Source organism: Heterodontus francisci, chromosome 11 (assembly GCF_036365525.1).
Source record: "Heterodontus francisci isolate sHetFra1 chromosome 11, sHetFra1.hap1, whole genome shotgun sequence".
Taxonomy (NCBI): Eukaryota; Metazoa; Chordata; class Chondrichthyes; order Heterodontiformes; family Heterodontidae; genus Heterodontus; species Heterodontus francisci.
Window position 1 is genome coordinate 13,159,570 of NC_090381.1, and position 19,211 is coordinate 13,178,780.

General features: G+C 45.0%; 1 protein-coding gene across 1 annotated transcript; it reads right to left on the reverse strand.

The window, feature by feature from the left end:
* Positions 1 to 1,767: 1,767 nt before the first annotated feature.
* On the reverse strand, positions 1,768 to 9,330 carry LOC137375505 (maestro heat-like repeat-containing protein family member 1). Its single transcript, XM_068042877.1, has 4 exons — positions 9,147 to 9,330; positions 8,136 to 8,330; positions 7,837 to 7,943; positions 1,768 to 6,858 (listed from the first exon to the last, which is right to left on the reverse strand). The coding sequence occupies exons 1-4, from the start codon at positions 9,328 to 9,330 to the stop codon at positions 1,768 to 1,770; spliced, it is 5,577 nt and encodes a 1,858-aa protein (XP_067898978.1).
* Between the last annotated feature and the right edge of the window lie 9,881 nt (positions 9,331 to 19,211).

Genomic DNA, 19,211 nt, shown 5'->3' on the forward strand with positions numbered 1-19,211 from the left:
CCTCTGTCTCCACTGGGCTGTCGGGAGAGGGAGGGAATTAGGTAGAAGATTGAGCCTATCCCACAGTGAGTAAAATAGGAGGGAGAGGCAGCACGAGTCACTGTAGAATGACACTGCCCGAGACCAGGGAGCAGGTTATCCACATTTCATCTCAGTTGGGGAATGGGATGGGCTGTGTGCATGACTCTGAATGTAAAACACAAAGCAAGGAAAGGAAATTTAAAAGCATTCCCTTCATTAACACTATTAATAAAATGAAGATGGACAATTCTTACAATATAATCTTTATTCAAAAAATAATAGTGCAAAAACTGAGATTTGATCTTTTTTCTGATGATAATTCCAGCAGAAATTTCTCAAAGAGTGAATTAACTTACAGAATCGGGTAGAAACCCTATAACACTCCATTTGGTGTATTTGTGTTCTCTGTAGAACAAATCAGATTGTTTCCATTGTAATGTTTGCCTCCTTTTGAACTATTTGATAGGTGAGCTCCTCTACTTCAGTCCAGCACTTTCCAATCATTATCAAAACGAATCTCTTACAATAATTTCTGTCCTTGGATTTCCAGAAGGCATTTGACAAGGTGTCACATAAAAAGTTATTGCGCAAAGTCGGAGCTCTTGGAGTATGGGGATAACATATTAGCATCGAAGATAGAAGATTGGCTGGCTGACAGGAAACAGAAAATATGCATAAATGGGTCCTTTTTTGATTGGCAGGATGACAAGTGCAGTCCCGCAGGGGTGTGTGCTGGGTCCTCAACATTTTACAATTTATATCAATAAGTTAGATGAGGGGAGCAATGGCATGGTAGCTAAATTTGCAGATGACATAAAGATAGGTAGGAAAGTACATTGTGAAGAGGACATAAGGAGGCTGCAGACCAATATAGATAGGTTGACGGAGTGGACACAAATCTGGCAGATGGAGTATAATGTGGGAAAATTTGAAGTTGTTCACTTTGGCAGGAAGAACAAAATGCAGAGTATTTCTTAAACGGAGAACGATTGCAGAATTCCAAGGTGCAGAGGGATCTAGGAATTCGATTGCATGAATCACAAAAGATAGGTATGCAGGTACAGCAAATAATAAAGAAGGCTAATGGAATGCTATCCTTTATTACAAGAGGAATTGAAAATAAAAGTAAGGACATTATTCTTCAGTTATACAGGGCATTGGTGAGGCCACAGCTCGAAGACTGTGTGCAGTTTTGGTCTCCTTATTTAAGGAAGGATGTAAATGCGTTGGAGGCAGTTCAGAGGAGGTTTACTAGATTGATACCTGGAATGAGTGGGTTGTCTTATGAGGAAAGGTTGGACGGGCAGGGCTTGTTTTCACTGGAGTTTAGAAGAATGAGGGGAGTCTTGATTGAAGTATATAAGATCCTGAACGGTCTTGACAAGGTGGATGTTGAAAGGATGTTTCCCCTTATGGGTGAGTCCAGAACTAGGAGGCACTGTTTTAAAATTGCCCTTTTGGGACAGAGATGAGGAGAACTTTTTTCTCTCAGAGGGTTGTGTGACTTTGAAACTCTCTGCCTCAGAAGGTGGTGGAGACCAGGTCATTGAATATTTTTAAGGCGGAGGTAGATAGATTCTTGTTAGGCAAAGGAATCAAAGGCTATCGGGGATAGATGGGAGTGTGGAATTCGAAACAAATTGATCGGCCATGAACTTATTAAATGGTGAAGAGGGCTTGAGGGGCCGAATGGCCTACTTCTGCTCCTAATTCATATGTGCGAAAGTAATTTCAGTCTGATAGTCCCTAATACATGCAGAGGTATCGTATTGCCTTGGCTGCTTTCATTCGCACATGTTGCACGGGATCTGACAGCAAGGCAATAACATCATCACAAATCTGATCTGCAGCGGGTGATCTGTAATAATCTGGTGGTGCATTGTCCATGAGAAACCCAAGAAATGTGACTGCGTTACTTCTGATCTCAGGTAGCACATTCCTGATGAAGACAGCACAGCTGTTTATGTAGAAGGTGACCTGGTTGGGCAAGTCTTTGCCAATGTGCTTGGAGACGTTATTTAAATATTCCTCATAGTCCAGGGTGGTCTCCTCAAATGAAAGGTCTCGGAACATTTTATCTATATTTTCTGACTCCATTCTAGCACCAAAGAATTTCAGGGATGATTTGCAGATTTTGACAACCTCAATGTTCTCATCATTGAGATGCAGCAGCAAGCTGAAAAAGGTGGACTTGATGTCTTCCATAAATGGAGTATTTATTTCCACAGCTCGAAATATGATCAGCTTCCTGAGTACGTTAAATGCTGCAGCTCTCACTTTCTCGTGTTGATGATCTAAGTAAGGTTGAATTACAATTGCTACATTGCCAAGAATGGGATTTTCATAATTCTGTCGCTGATCTAGAATTTTGGAAATGTTCGACATTGCCTCAACGGCAATGAGATTCTTGGGTCGGGACGTCTGGTCAATGATAGATATCATAATGGACAACAATTTAATGCTGTATTTGTCGATCTTTTGTGAAGCTCCGATTGCTGCATTTCCCAATCCTACCAGAGCGAGCCACTGGACAATAGGAGACTCATCAATCAAGCATTGAACCAAACTCTCCAGAAGTGTATCCATCAGCAATAAGTCCGACACCACTGAATGTTTTAATAGCTCCCCAAAGAAGGCAGCAATTGTGATTCTCTGACTTGTGCCTGTACTGACAAGGAAAGGAGTGAGTTCCTCCACAATGCTGCTCAGTTGAGGGGCAGCACACACGGTCAATGTGCTTGCCAGCAGTGTTACCCCCTCATGGTGCTTTCTTGGACTGATGATGAGGTCCCATCCTTCCATTTCTCTCATGTTTGCAGCATCACCATTTCCCTTAGTGACGACAGCTTGAAGTATCTCGGCTGCATAGTGACAAGCATCAGCTTCATTTAGTTTTAAAGATGGGCTGCAGGTTGTTCTGTTCTTTGAAATGTTGAGAAAGTTGGTAGGAAACCTGACCCAGACACTGAAGCTGAGATGTATTAGAAGGTTGCTGACTAACTGGGGATATAGACTGTTAATCACTTGCCCAGAGTCAGGGTCACACACCACTTCACGAAGAGCACATAGACCAACTAATCGCTGCTGAGTTGCTGAACCTTTAGCACTTTTAGCATGGGAATCACTGCTGCCATCGTACAATGACTTTAAGTTGTCCAGTAAATATTTAATTGTGGCTGTGGCTAGTGTCTTCCCTCTCAGTAGTGATTTCCAGATGGAGCTGATGTGTCTGTCAAATGGAACAGGGTAAGTGAGGAGTGTGGACAAAACTGCTGGCACATTGTGTGACGCTAGAATGGAGATGGAATAAGTCACTGCGCGTGTCACCCGTGGCTCAGTAATTGAGTGTAAGTGACTGTACAACACTTTGATTGTTCCAGGAATGTCTGCCAGACTGGCTCCACGTTTTTTAATGAGGACATTTGTGACAATGGAGGCTGCATAGGAAACATTCCATTGCTTGTCTGTTAGTCCATTAAAGATAGTGAAGAGTAGAGTGTCCAACTGATCATTAGCTATGTGTTTGGATAAAACATTCCCAACATCGGTGCACGTTTGAAAGAAGGCCTGATCGCTTAGTTCATTTAACCCGACTTTGATGGTTTTCAGGTGCTCCACTTCCTTATCTTGATGACCCATAGGAAACCCTTCAAGATGTAATTGGATATAAACTAATACATACAAACTTTTAATCGCCGATTCCCTTACAACATGCGATGGATCTGCACATTGAAGTGTGACACATCCAATAATAGTCACAACATCATGGGATGGAACCTTCTTGCTCATGTCAAAGTTATTCAGATAAAATGTCACCAGCTGTAAAGTGGTCTCCATTGCTGTTTCTCGGTCATGCTCCTTTGTGGATTGGATTCCAGTCTCCATGTTCTTAAATAGAGCTTGAAGCCCATCAGGAGACAAATCCAATACAAGGCATTGCTTCAGAAATTGCTGCAGAGAAGCCAGTGTCTCACTGTAAAGTTTCTGTCTCTCTACAATGTCCATATTTGTACTTTCATTGACACTGCAGGGCTCCAAAGCTGGCAAGTTGAAGACACTGTTGACACAAACAGTAATCAGCTCACTGTTAACATCAAATGAAGGCTCCAGTTTTAGGAGGGATGTACAGGCATCTATGGCAGACTTTTGAACTGAAGTGGTCAATGTCTCTGTTGGTTCAGCCATGATCAACTCCTGCATGCAGCTCAGCAATTCTGCCTTTCTGGTGAGAGTGTAGGAAGTGTGCTCTTCATTGGGATGGATAACATTGGCCAACAGCATCACTGCCTTGATCAAATTTAATTTAAGTGTCAAGTCCTTCACCTCAACTTTGTGTCCAAATATCTTCAGGTTATAATTGCTCAGCACATTGAGGAGAATTTCTGTTTCTATTCTGGGCAGAATGAGATCACCAGGGCAATGTGATATTATTTGCCCATAGCATAAAATGAGCATGCTTTTCACTTTTATTATTTCGTCATCACCTTGGTTCTTAATCAGGTGGAAGATACTTGTTGTCTTAGAGGTTTTTAAGTTGGTGAAATCCTTCAGCACACTGAGCGTGGTGTCTAAGTGGGTTAAAGCACAGTTACCAATGCCAGAGGCTACCCCGTCTCTCTCGGCATCTTCATTTTGCTGAACACTCTGTATCATTTCCTTAAGGCTTTTTTTAACGATAACTTTATCCTGGGTCATTTGGAGCGCTCTTCCCAAACACTTGTACAGAAAACCCTTCTCCAGGGGAGAAAGATGATACATGTGAACTTGCTTGGTCATTTCTACAATGAGCTGGATGATCCACGTCTCCTCTGCAATTGCGTCCAGAGTTTGGGACAAAAGCACCAACAGTTTTTCTTCCCAATCATTCTGCAGATTGGAATGCTCTGAATTCTCCCACAGAAAATCAACTAAAGTTGGCAGTTCCTTGTCCCATACTCTCATTGCTGCTGGGTGGATGTTCTTTCCCAGGATGTGTAGCAAATTCAGAGCAGCAGCACCTCTGTCTTTTCCCTGATACAGAGAAGAAGATACTGTCAATAGACGGGTAAACAATGTACGAGGATTAGGAAGATTTGGATGGTCTTCAGACATGAGAACAAATTCTGTCATCTCAGCATTCAGTTTCTTTCTTCCGAGATTTACTAAGACATTACAGACTGTTGTGAAGGCCTCTGTGTACTTGATTGTCATCACAAATTCCAAAAGGTATTCCCAGAGAACATTGTCAATTGTTAAAGTTGTTGTCAGCTTTTTGATCAAAGTTTCATACAGTCTGCGTAAATCATTATCCGTAACAACATCCACCAGATAGTTTCTGAGCTGCTCTTTGATTTCTCTGTTCTCATTCTCCTCCATGGGCAGAGCACACTGTTGGATGATAAATTCCACCATTTCCTTTCCTCCTTCTAGCTCCAGGTAATTGTGACTGGCCATTGTGTATAGTAACTTGGCAAGTAGTCCCTTCACTCTGTTACTCTCAGATGAAAATGATCGTTGTAGGCTGGTCATAATCTGATTCTTCCCACTTTCCATGTTTGATGGGACATTCTCAATAAGATAAATCAGCACAACCAGTGTCCCAAGTTGAACTTGGTCATTATCAATTGCCAGTTGCATCTGAAGGAAATCTAGGATCTGGTCAGTAAAGGCTGGAGCTAGAACTCTGAAGCAGCAAAGGATTTCATATAGTTGCTTCTCAGAAGATGGGTTGATGGGTTGTTCCATCACGATGCAGATGTGTTTGTGTAAACTGTTCTGCAGACTCTGCAGTTGCGTCACGATTACTTCACTGTTCAATTCTAGGGCAGTGCGAAGTACACTGCACAGACCTTTAGTGACACGAGGATCAGGGCAAGTTCCCTGGTACATGGAGAGAATGTTTGTAATTAAGTTGGGGAGCTCCTTCTTCAGTTTGTCATGAGGCAGTAAGTGGATTATCGGGTCTACTGTTTCCATCACTGCTATGCTCACCTTGGGCTCTTTCATGGGCAGCCAAAAGTTGAAAAGTAAATCGTAAGCATCAGATATCTTATGCAATATCTTCTTATTTAGTCTCTGCTTTGGGGTTTCCTCCGTGTTTGAGAGGTATTCTAGAATGCTCTCACTAAAAACCCCCAAAGCAACACAGAAAGCCCACTTCATTTCCCCATCTGTCACTTTTGGAAGCATGAGGAGCATAGTTTTGAAGACAGGTTTTAACAGGGGTACAGTGCAATACACGTTTGCTCTACACAGCCTCGCCATTGTCAGCACCATGTAGAAATATGTTTGTGGCCGAGACTTGAACACTGACTGTATCTTGTTGAAAATGTCAATGGGAAACTTGGCACCCAGACTAACCACGAGGCTACTTGCTGCCTCTCGATGTTCATTCATCACATGCTCCGAACCGGTCGTGTCCTTCAAAGCTAATTTTATCAGCTTTTTAGCCAGTGATTTGTCTAAGTCTTCAATGTTGTCTTGTATGATACATGTTATAGCCATTAGTAAGGCAGTGTGTTGTTCTGCTGGCAATTTATTTTTGGTAATGTACTTATGACAGAATGTAAGTACTAGTTGGTGATTGATGCATCCTAGTTTCCGTAGTGACTGAGAGAATCTGAGTTTCACAAACTCATTGTGATCAGAAAGCAAGTTCATAATCATGCTCAATGAGCATTGCAATCTGTTCATGACCATTTTGGTGGAACTCAAATATTTCTCTTGTCCTTTAATATAGAACTTTTTTTGTTGGTGATTAATACACTTTTGGCTCAGAGTCTTTAGCTCCTTGCTGATGATGTTGACTTTGTTCTTGTTATCAGTTGATTTTCTGAATTTCTTTTGCCTCCTAACTGGCTGGTAATGATAGAAATATCCAAAAATAGTTGTCTAATTCCCAGTTCTTTTTGGAAATACCGCCTAAATTTGTTGTTCTTGTGTTCTTTATAAATTTATCTCAGTGCAAATAAAATCTGTTTGAAACCTATGGTTTCAGACCATGCACCTGAGTGATAAATACACAACACAGATCTTTCTGAATTTACTCACAAATGATGCTGAGTACTGGTGTTGTTATGTTGTTGATCCGTTCTTTTGCTCTTTATGTTGTTTTTCAACACACACTGTTGTTAGTCCTTTGCAGACTTTTCTTTGTAGATTTCTTCTTCGATGGTATTGAAATAATTGAATATTTTCAAGAGTTTGGTTGCTTGTTTCAAAAAGATTTCTATTCAAAACTGGCTCCCTCCTTCTCCTCGCAGTCAAACACAAAGTTGAACTGCTGCGTAACCAAGCAACTGACAACTTTATTTGTAAAACTTATGGAGTTATCATTTCCTGCTTTGGTGACGTCACAAAGTTCATTGTGATGTCTTGTGCCTTGAGCTGTCACATGACCTTGCAGGTAATGACCTCACTGATGAGGGTGTCCTTGCATTTGATTGATTTGGTTATTTCTGCTGAGATTGTTTAATTGCTTTTAGAAATCTTTTTCAGAAAGGTAATGATAACTAATACAGATTTAAGGGTAAATTGTATGAATTTCGGTTCTGGAGAGGATGCACTGACTATCTGTGTGCCAGTCCCTTATCAGCTCCACAGCAATGGGAGTCTGATCTTGTAATATCTCCCTTATACAGCATTATTACAGGGGTTCAGGTCCAATCATAACTTGTGAACTACATGGATTGCAGGCAGGTTGATCAGTTATACCAGGACAACATTTCTTTCTCGAGTGACTATTGACAATGCGGCCGGCCTGCATCATTGAGACATCATAATGACCAACAACAATGTCACAATTGCTATTGTTCTATCTGATTGTGCTTTCCTCACCCGCTGAGATGCCTTGAGATGTTCTCTGGCCACTGCACAAGCCTTTCTTGGAGCTTTGACACATAATCCAGCATGGTAGTTTCTTTCTGCTGTGCAAAACATCTCTCCTGAATGAGTTTAAGGGGGCCCCTAACCACATAAACATAGATCAATTTGAAGGGACTAAAATGAGTCGACATATTTGGCAGATCCCTGGTTGCGAATAACAAAAATGATATCCCTTTATCCCAATCCTGGAGATATTCAAAACAATAAGAACTAATCATCATCTTTAGGGTTTGATGTAACTTATAAAGCACCTTGGGACTGTGGGTGATAAACAGATGATTTGAACTGCTTCATTCCTAAATTACACATGACCTCCTGAAATATACCAGGCATGAAATTTGGCTCCTGGTTAGACAGAATTTCTTTTGGAAACCCATACCTAGTGAAAAACTGGGCCAACTTCTCAATGACAACTTTTGCTGTGATCTTCTTCAATGATGCTGCCTCTGGAAATCAGGTGGACAAATCCATGATGATCAGGAGATATCTATGACCCAACTTAGTCGTAGGCGGGGGTCCAATGCAATCCACAAGAGCCCTGCTGAACGATTTATTGAATGAAGGTAGTGGTATTAATGGGGCTGGTTTAATCAAAGGGTGTGGGGGGGAGGGGGGTTGTGTGGTGGGGTGAGGGGAGTTGTGTGGTTGGGTGAGCGGGGTTGGGGGGTGGTTGTGTGGTGGGGTGAGGGGGAGTGGTGGGGAGGGGGGTTGTGTGGTGGGGTGAGGGGGCGTGGGGGGGTGGGGGTTGTGTGGTGGGGTGAGGGTGCAGTGGGGGGTCGGTTGTGTGGTGGGGTGAGGAGGGATGGAGTTCGAGCTCTTACTCAGGCAAAGAATGTTGATTATCACCATTGCTCAGACCAATCTTGTTAATTGAATCAATGATCACTTCCATTGTCTCTCCATTCAACTGTCTCTCTGAATGCAAATGTGCAACCATGTTTTCAGCTGTTCAGATCTCTGGTCTTTTTCTTGCAGCGCTGCTGCTCTGAACTGCCCCTTTTTTCTTGAGGTGGGTCTGAGATAGTTATGTGTTGCCCAAAAAGGGTTTAACATTTCTTTAAGATCAGCTTACAATAAGTTGGGACGAGGAATCCCAATAAGCGGATGATTTTTGGGGAGGTTTGGTGTTTGCACATGTCCATGATTGCCATGGCTGTCTTTGTTCCTGTTGGGGTTTACAGGGGGATGGTTAGATTGATTCAGCTCGGGGTTGGAATTCTGATGATGGGAGTCAGCAGTGTGCTGATCCACTCTGATCTCACTTTCAGTGCTCTGGTGAGTCATGCCAATGCTGCTCACTTCAGGGTATTGTTGGTTCCCTCTTCTCCTGACTGTGGGGGTGGATTCTTTGATACTCTTCCCTTTGTCCTCTGGGACATTCCTGCTTGCAGGTATTTCTCCAAAGTCCACTGCACTCCCCTGCGGCACTTCGACGAGGTGAGGCATCACCCTTATTGTTTCTCTGCCCGCTTGAGGACTTTCTTTGTCTCTGTAGGTTTCTGAAAATGCTGTTAGCAACACTGGTAGGATTCTTTGTTTGTCTGCATTTATATAGGAGCATGTGGGTCGAATTGTCACAACATTTCAGGGTTGGCTGACTGGATGGTCGAAGTTTTCAGGGGGAAATCCTTTAACATGTCCTCTTTGTCCTTTTAGTCCCCTCTCTAATTCTCTGCCAGGCCTATGCCTGTCTGTACCCTTTTGTTCTCGGCATGGGCCCCTTACAATTCACCAGCCCTCTGCTGGAGGAGCCTCCAAACGCCAGTACAGGAATTCAGGGTGCAAATGTCACTGGAGGTTGGGGCTTCCCCTCAACCTGGCACATGTTGCAAGTCCGACAGTTCCCCATTACATCTTTGTGAAGGTTTGGCCAGTCAAACTGCTGTTTTATGCGGGCTTTGATTTTTCATATACTGACAGTTTTCACTGGAACGACATAGGTGGAGGGGCGACATGATAGAGGTTTACAAAGTTCTGAGTGACATGGACAGAGTGGATAGTCAGAAGCTTTTTCCACGGATGTAGAGTCAGTTACTAGGGGACATTGGTTTAAGGTGCGAGGGGCAAAGTTTAGAGGGGATGTGCGAGTCAAGTTCTTTACACAGAGGGTGGTGAGTGCCTGGAACTTGCTGCCGGGGGAGGTTGTGGAAGCAGGTGCGATAGCGATGTTTAAGAGGCATCTTGACAAATACATGAATAAGATGAGAATAGAGGGATCTGGGCCCCGGAAGTGCAGAAGGTTTTAGTTTAGAACATAGAACATAGAACATTACAGTGCAGTACAGGCCCTTCGGCCCTCGATGTTGCGCCGACCTGTGAAACCATCTGACCTACATTATTCCATTTTCATCCATATGTCTATCCAATGACCACTTAAATGCCCTTAAAGTTGGCGAGTCTACTACTGTTGCAGGCAGGGCGTTCCACGCCCTTACTACTCTCTGAGTAAAGAAACTACCTCTGACATCTGTCCTATATCTATCACCCCTCAACTTAAAGCTATGTCCCCTCGTGTTTGCCATCACCATCCGAGGAAAAAGACTCTCACTATCCACCCTATCTAACCCTCTGATTATCTTATATGTCTCTATTAAGTCACCTCTTCTCCTCCTTCTCTATAACGAAAACAACCTCAAGTCCCTCAGCCTTTCCTCGTAAGACCTTCCCTCCATACCAGGCAACAACCTAGTAAATCTCCTCTGCACCCTTTCCAAAGCTTCCACATCCTTCCTATAATGCGGTGACCAGAACTGCACGCAATACTCCAGGTGCGGCCGCACCAGAGTTTTGTACAGCTGCAGCATGACCTCGTGGCTCCGAAACTCGATCCCCCTACTAATAAAAGCTAACACACCATATGCCTTCTTAACAGCCCTATTAACCTGGGTGGCAACTTTCAAGGATTTATGTACCTGGACACCAAGATCTCTCTGCTCATCTACACTATCAAGAATCTTCCCATGAGCCCAGTACTCTGCATTCCTGTTACTCCTTCCAAAGTGAATCACCTCACACTTTTCCGCATTAAACTCCATTTGCCATCTCTCCGCCCATCTCTGCAGCCTATCTATGTCCCTCTGTAACCTACAACATCCTTCGGCACTATCCACAACTCCACCGACCTTCGTGTCATCCGCAAATTTACTAACCCACCCTTCTACACCCTCATCCAGGTCATTTATAAAAATGACAAACAGCAGTGGCCCCAAAACAGATCCTTGCAGTACACCACTAGTAACTAAACTCCAGGATGAACATTTGCCATCAACCACCACCCTCTGTCTTCTTTCAGCTAGCCAATTTCTGATCCAAAGCACTAAATCACCTTCAATCCCATACTTGCATATTTTCTGCAATAGCCTACCGTGGGGAACCTTATCAAACGCCTTACTGAAATCCATATACACCACATCCACGGCTTTACCCTCATCCACCTGTTTGGTCACCTTCTCAAAAAACTCAATAAGGTTTGTGAGGCACGACCTACCCTTCACAAAACCGTGCTGACTATCGCTAATCAACTTATTCTTTTCAAGATGATTATAAATCCTATCTCTTATAACCTTTTCCAACATTTTACCCACAACCGAAGTAAGGATCATAGGTCTATAATTACCAGGGCTGTCTCTACTCCCCTTCTTGAACAAGGGGACAACATTTGCTATCCTCCAGTCTTCCGGCACTATTCCTGTCGACAATGACGACATAAAGATCAAGGACAAAGGCTCTGCAATCTCCTCCCTGGCTTCCCAGAGAATCCTAGGATAAATCCCATCTGGCCCAGGGGACTTATCTATTTTCACACTTTCCAAAATTGCTAACACCTCCTCCTTGTGAACCTCAATCCCATCTAGCCTAGTAGTCTGTATCTCAGTATTCTCCTCGACAACATTTTCTTTCTCTACTGTAAATACTGACGCAAAATATTCATTTAACGCTTCCCCTATCTCCTCTGATTCCACACACAACTTCCCACTACTATCCTTGATTGGCCCTAATCTAACTCTAGTCATTCTTTTACTCCTGATATACCTATAGAAAGCCTTAGGGTTTTCTTTGATCCTATCCGCCAATGACTTCTCGTGTCCTCTCCTTGCTCTTCTTATCTCTCCCTTTAGATCCTTCCTGGCTAGCTTGTGACTCTCAAGCGCCCTAACTGAGCCTTCACGTCTCATCCTAACATAAGCCGCCTTCTTCCTCTTGACAAGCACTTCAACTTCTTTAGTAAACCACGGCTCCCTCGCTCGACAACTTCCTCCCTGCCTCACAGGTACATACTTATCAAGGACACGCAGTAGCTGCTCCTTGAATAAGCTCCACATTTCGATTGTGCCCATCCCCTGCAGTTTCCTTCCCCATCCTCCCCATCCTAAATCTTGCGTAATCGCATCATAATTTTCTTTCCCCCAGCTATAATTCTTGCCCTGCGGTATATACCTGTCCCTGCCCATCGCTAAGGTAAACCTAACCGAATTGTGATCACTATCACCAAAGTGCTCACCCACATCTAAATCTAACACCTGGCCGGGTTCATTACCCAGTACCAAATCCAATGTGGCATCGCCCCTGGTTGGCCTGTCTACATACTGTGTCAGAAAACCCTCCTGCACACACTGGACAAAAACTGACCCATCTAAAGTACTCGAACTATAGTATTTCCAGTCAATATTTGGAAAGTTAAAGTCCCCCATAACAACTACCCTGTTACTCTCGCTCCTGTCGAGAATCATCTTCGCTATCCTTTCCTCTACATCTCTGGAACTATTCAGAGGTCTATAGAAAACTCCCAACAGGGTGACCTCTCCTCTCCTGTTTCTAACCTCGGCCCATACTACCTCAGTAGACGAGTCCTCAAACGTCCTTTCTGCCGCTGTAATACTCTCCTTGATTAACACTGCCACACCCCCCCCCTTTTACCATCTTCTCTGTTCTTACTGAAACATCTAAATCCCGGAACCTGCAACATCCATTCCTGTCCCTGCTTTACCCATGTCTCCGAAATGGCCACAACATCGAGATCCCAGGTACCAACCCATGCTGCAAGCTCACCTACCTTATTCCGGATGCTCCTGGCATTGAAGTAGACACACTTTAAACCAAGTTCTTGCTTGCCAGTGCCCTCTTGCGTCCTTGTAACCTTATCCCTGACCTCACTACTCTCAACATCCTGTACACTGGAACTACAATTTAGGTTCCCATCCCCCTGCTGAATTAGTTTAAACCCCCCCGAAGAACACTAGCAAATCTCCCCCCCCAGGATATTGGTACCCTCTGGTTCAGGTGAAGACCATCCTGTTTGTAGAGGTCCCACCTACCCCAGAAAGAGCCCCAATTATCCAGGAAACCAAAACCCTCCCTCCTACACCATCCCTGCAGCCACGTGTTCAACTCCTCTCTCTCCCTATTCCTCGCTTCGCTATCACGTGGCACGGGCAACAACCCAGAGATAACAACTCTGTTTGTTCTCGCTCTAAGCTTCCACCCTCGCTCCCTGAATCTCTGCCTTACATCCCCATCTCTCTTCCTACCTATGTCGTTGGTGCCTATGTGGACCACGACTTGGGGCTGCTCCCCGTCCCCCTTAAGGATCCCAAAAACACGATCCGAGACATCACGAACTTTGGCACCTGGGAGGCAACACACCAACCGTGAGTCTCTCTCGTTCCCACAGAACCTCCTATCTGTTCCCCTAACTATGGAGTCCCCAATGACTAATGCTCTGCTCCTCTTCCCCCTTCCCTTCTGAGCAACAGGGACAGACTCTGTGCCAGAGACCTGTACCCCATTGCTTACCCCTGGTAAGTACCCCCCCCCAACAGTATCCAAAACGGTATACCTGTTGTTGAGGGAAACGGCCACAGGGGATCCCTGCACTGCCTGCTGGTTCCCTCTCCTTCCCTTGACGGTAACCCATCTACCTACTTATTTTACCTGAGGTGTGACTACCTCCCTATAACTCCTCTCAATAACCCCCTCCGCCTCCCGAATGATCCGAAGTTCATCCAGCTCCAGCTCCAGTTCCCTAACGCAGTTCTCGAGGAGCTGGAGTTGGGTGCACTTCCCGCAGACAGGCATCAAGATCGGCGCAGGCTGAGAGGGCCGAATGGCCTGTTCTTGTGCTGTACTGTTCTTTGTTCTTTTGTTTGACATGTACAGCCATTGTCAACTCATGGGACATTCTCAATCTTTCTCTCCGCTACCACTGCGGCACCACTAACTGGTGAACCACTGTCCACTCTTTGTCCTCTGGTCTGTGAGGAGAGCTCCGCTTCCTCATCAGTCCCTCATTCTTTAAATAGTAGCAATCAGGGATGCCCTCTGCTTCAATTTCACTCTGGACAGCCTGTGCTAATTTTCTCAATACTGGGTTGGCTAGCTGAGCCTCAGCTAGGGAAGATCCATTTAATCCATTCCCTGCGTCTTCGAACTTTCCAAAGAAAGTTTCAGACAGGCAGACCACATGGTCATCTGTCTGTAGTTCTGATTCAGTCTCCTCTGGGGTAGCTGGTTTGGCCATGGCCCGATTCACTACACATTCAGGGGAACTGTAGGGGACTGTCTCCTGTCACTGACCTGTCTCTCTGACCTCCATCAGACTCTCTTTCACTACTGGGGACGAACCGCAAGATCATTACTTAGGAACAGGTCAACCCTGTCCACAGGCAAACTAGGGACAATCCCTATGGTCACTGGTCCTGAAACTAGGTTGCACTCCAAGTTCACTGGATGTAAAGGTACCATAGAACAATTACAGCACAGAAGGAGGACATTAAGCCTATAATGGCTGCACCGGCCAAACAAATAGCCACCCAATCTAATCCCCTTTTCCAGCACCAGGTCCGTAGTCTTGCAGGTTACACCACTCCTGGTGCATGTCCAGGTACATTTTAAATGAGTTGAGGGCTTCTGCCTCCAGCATCATTTCTGGTGGTGAATTCCAGACACTTACCACCCTCAGGGTGAAGACGTTTTTCTTCATATCCCCTCTAATCCTTCCACCAATCACCTTAAATCTGTGCCCCCGGTAATTGATCTCTCCACTAGGGGAAACAGATCCTTCCTGTCTACTCTATCTAGGCCCCTCATAATATTGTACACCTCAATTAAGTCACCCCTCAGCCTCCTCTGTTCAAAGGAAAACAACTGCAGCTGATCCAATATTTCCTCATAGCTGCAACTTTCAAGCCCTGGCAAGATTCCTGCAAATCTCCTCTGGACTCTCTCCAGAGTAATTACAGCCTTCCTGTAATATGGTGACCTGAACTGAATGCAATACTCCAGCTGTGGCCGAACTAGCGTTTTATAAAGTTCCAGCATAACATCCTTGCTTTTGTATTCTTGGTTAATGAAGGGAAGCATTCCATATGCTTTCTTCACCACTCTATCTACCTGTCTTGCGACGTTCAGTGACCTGTGGACATGCACTCCAAGGTTTCTCACTCCTTCTACCCCTCTCAGTATCCTCCCCTTTATTGTGTATTCCCTGGCTTTGTTTACTTTCCCCAATGCATGACCTCACACTTCTCTGGATTGAATTCCATTTGCCACTTTTCTGCCCACTCAACCAAACCATTGATATCATTCTGGAGTCTACAGCTACCCTCTTCACTATCAACTACACAGACAATTTTTGTGTCATTGGCATATTTCCCAATCATGTCTCCCTCATTTAAGTCCAAATCATTAATATATAACACAAACAGCGAGGGACCCAACACTGAGCTCTGTGGAATGCCACTGAAAACCGCTTTCCATTCACAAAAACATCCGTCGACTGCTACCTTTTGTTTCCTGTCACTGAGCCAATTTTGGATCCAACCTGCCACATTCCCCTGTATCCGATGGCCTTTCATTTTACTGACCAGTCTGCCATGCGGGACCTTGTTAAATACCTTACTAAAATCCATGTAGACCACATCCACTGCACTACCTTCATCAATCCTCCTTGTTAATTCCTCAAAAAACTCATTCAAGTTCGTAAGACATGACCTTCCCTTAACAAATCCATGCTGACCATCCCTGATTAATCCATGCCTTTCTAAGTGGCAGTTGATCCTGTCTCTCAGAATTGATTCTAATAATTTACCCGTCACCGAGCTCAAACTGACCGGCTTATAATTATTTGGCCTATTCCTCGCACCCATTCTAAACAATGGTATAACATTCGCAGGCCTCCAATCCTCTGGCACCTCGCCCATATCCAGTGTAGATTTGAAGATGATCCTCAGCGCATCTGCTATTTCCTCCCTGGCTTCCTTTAATAACCTGGGATGCAATCCATCCGGCCCTGGTGATTTATCCACTTTCAAGGATGTCAGACCCTCTAATACGTCCTCTCTCATTATGCTTATCATATCTAATATTTCACAGTCCTCCTCTTTTACTACAATGTCTGCATCAGCCTTCTCCTTTGTGAAGACAGTTACAGAAAACTCATTAAGAACCATGACTACATCCTCTGCATCCACACATAAGTTCCCTTGTATATCTCTGAGAGGCCCTAATCTTTCCTCAGTTATCCTCTTGCTCTTAATGTACTGAGAAAATATCTTTGGGGTTTCCTTGATTTTACCTGCCAATACTTTCTCATGTCCTCTCTTTGCTTTTCTAATTTGCTTTTTTACTTCATCCCTGCACTTATATAGTCCTTGAGGCTTTCTAAAGTATTAAGATTTTTGTCAGCGTCGGAAGCTTTTTTTTTGCTTTAACTAATCCTGAAAGCTTCTAGATAACCAGGGGCTCTAGATTGGGCTGTACCACCCTTTACCTTTGTGGGGACATGCCGACACTGTGCCTGTAGAATCTCACTTTTGAATGCTCCCCACTGGTTTGGCATTGATTTTCCTTCAAGTAGCTGTATCCAGTCCACTTTTAACAGATCACTTCTCTTTTCCATAAAGTTTGCACTGCTGACTGTGTGACCCCACAAATGTTTCTGGTGGGCCACTTAAAGGCTGCAGAGGCGTCAGGCTTGAGAACCACTGCCACTATGAGGGACAAAGGCATGGGATGTCCACAGGAGCCCATGGGCTGCAGGTCATCCTTGAGCAGGGCACAGAGAAGTGTCATCATCCTCTCTCTATTTGCGCAATTTCCTCTGACACTGGTGCTCTGACATCCGATGGCATGTCATGTGGGGCCTGTAGATGCACGGCAAACATAATGGCCAGATCCCCTTGGGGGCTGCTGCTCACGACCGGGGGCCTCTACGTGGATCGCACCTGCCTGTTGGTATTGCTTCTGGTGCATACCGACCCTCACATGCAGAGGATCACACAATGTAGGATGAGCCATACCTATTTCCATGTGATAAATAAAGTTGAATCCTGCATGTATTCGAAGGTTCCTAACAGGGCAGGGATTGGTGTTGACGGGTACATCAGCTGCTTTCCTGGATCAACTATGTGGTGTGCCAGGACATTGTCCATCTTGGCCAACACCCAGAGTGGCACAGTATGACCACATCAAGATCCTACCAGCTGAATCGAGTGCCCCCACCATCCATATAACCTTCATGCTCCTGTCCTTTCTGGCACCCTCCCCACACACAGGGTGCCGAGTGTGCCATTGCCCTCTCACAAATACAGAGCATACACTGTTAACGGAGGGTGGTACACTGTGCCCCCCTTCATGCCAGCACAGCTTTCCCTCCAGTAATTCCAGCCCCTCCTCCCTTCCAGAATGCAGAGTTAGACCCCTGAATATCCCCCCTCCCTCCCTCCTCCCTTCCAGAATGCAGAGTTAAATCCCTGAATATCCCCCTCCCTCCTCCCGTCCGTAATACAGAGTGAGACCCCTGAATAACAGAACTTACCTTCGCTGGCGACATCATCTGCCTCTGAGGACCCGCCGGCTTTTCAAATCGAGATCAGGATGGGACGTGACGGCCGCCCGTCCAGTGAAAAATCTGGAAGTGTCAGTGGAGAGGTGGGTGGGCTGCATAATCAGCAAAGGTAAGTACTCTTTACCAAATGCTAATTGTGCAGATTCTGCCATGCAGCACGTGTGCCATACCGAGGTCTTGCCGCCTCCCGTAATATGCGACGGGCCCTTCTTGATGTCGCGGGTTGAGGCGGGCCTCTCCCCACTGCATTTTCTAGCACCCGTGCCGCAACCTGTGGCGCCGAGGGCCCAGCAAATTCAGCCCCTCGTAGTGCGGCTGCCCCTTTTTTATTTCTGAGCTCCACCCATATGGACTCATTTGATGATTCATTTCAAATATCATCCCTCCTCACAGCTGTTATTGATTCCTGAACCAATAATACTACATCCCCTCCTTTTTATCCTACTCTCTATCCTGCCTGAAAACTCGATATCCAGGGATGTTGAGCTGCCATTCTTGCCCCTTTTTAAGCCAAGTTTCTGTTAGAGCAATGATATCGTGTGGCCATGTGTCTGTCTCAGCTCATCGGCTTTATTTACTATCCTTCTTGTATTTAAATAACTACCTTTTAACACGGCCAAATTCCTGTGCTGCACACCTTTTAACATTTGCTTCTTCTGTCTTTCAGAGTCACTCGCTAATCTTCTGCCTCCCATTCCCTATCCTGAAATTGTCCTATCTGAAACTGTTCTCAGGTTCCCATCCCCCTGCCAAACTAGTTTAAACCATCCCCAACAGCACGAGCAAACCTTCCTGCAAGGATATTTGTTCCAGTCCTGTTCAGGTGTAGACTTTACAGGTCCCATCTTCCCCAGCACCGGTGCCAATGCCCCAGAAATCTGAAGCCCTCCCTCCTGCACCATCTCTCCAGCCACGCATTCATCTGGTGTATTCTCCTATTTCTATACTCACTAGCACGTGGCCTTGGGAGTAATACAGAGATTAATATCTTTGAGGTCCTGCTTGCTAATCTCTTTCCTAATTCCCTAAACTCATCCTACAGGACTTCATCCCTCTTTCTTCCTATATCGTTGATACCAATGTGGACCATGGCATCAGGCTCGGCACCCTCACCCTCCAGAATGCTCTTTAGCCGCTCAGTGATATCCATGACCCTTGCACCAGGGTGACAACATACCATCCTGGAATCACATCTGCAACCACAGAAACACCTGTCTGTTCCCCTAACTATAGAACCCCCTGGCACGATTGCTCTCTTGTCTTTTCGAAGGGTGTAAACTTCCCTCCAATACAATTCACCACCATTCTGGTATTTACTGCACTGTCTGGAGGAAAGGTCATGCCTTTTCCCAGCAAAAGGGATCTAGTGGCCCCTGCATCCCTGAGAATTACTATGGGCTTGCTTTCCCCACTCGAGTGCTGTGGGTTTACTCTCCCTTCAGATACAAAATCCTGATAACCTTCAGAGATCCAATTAAATTTT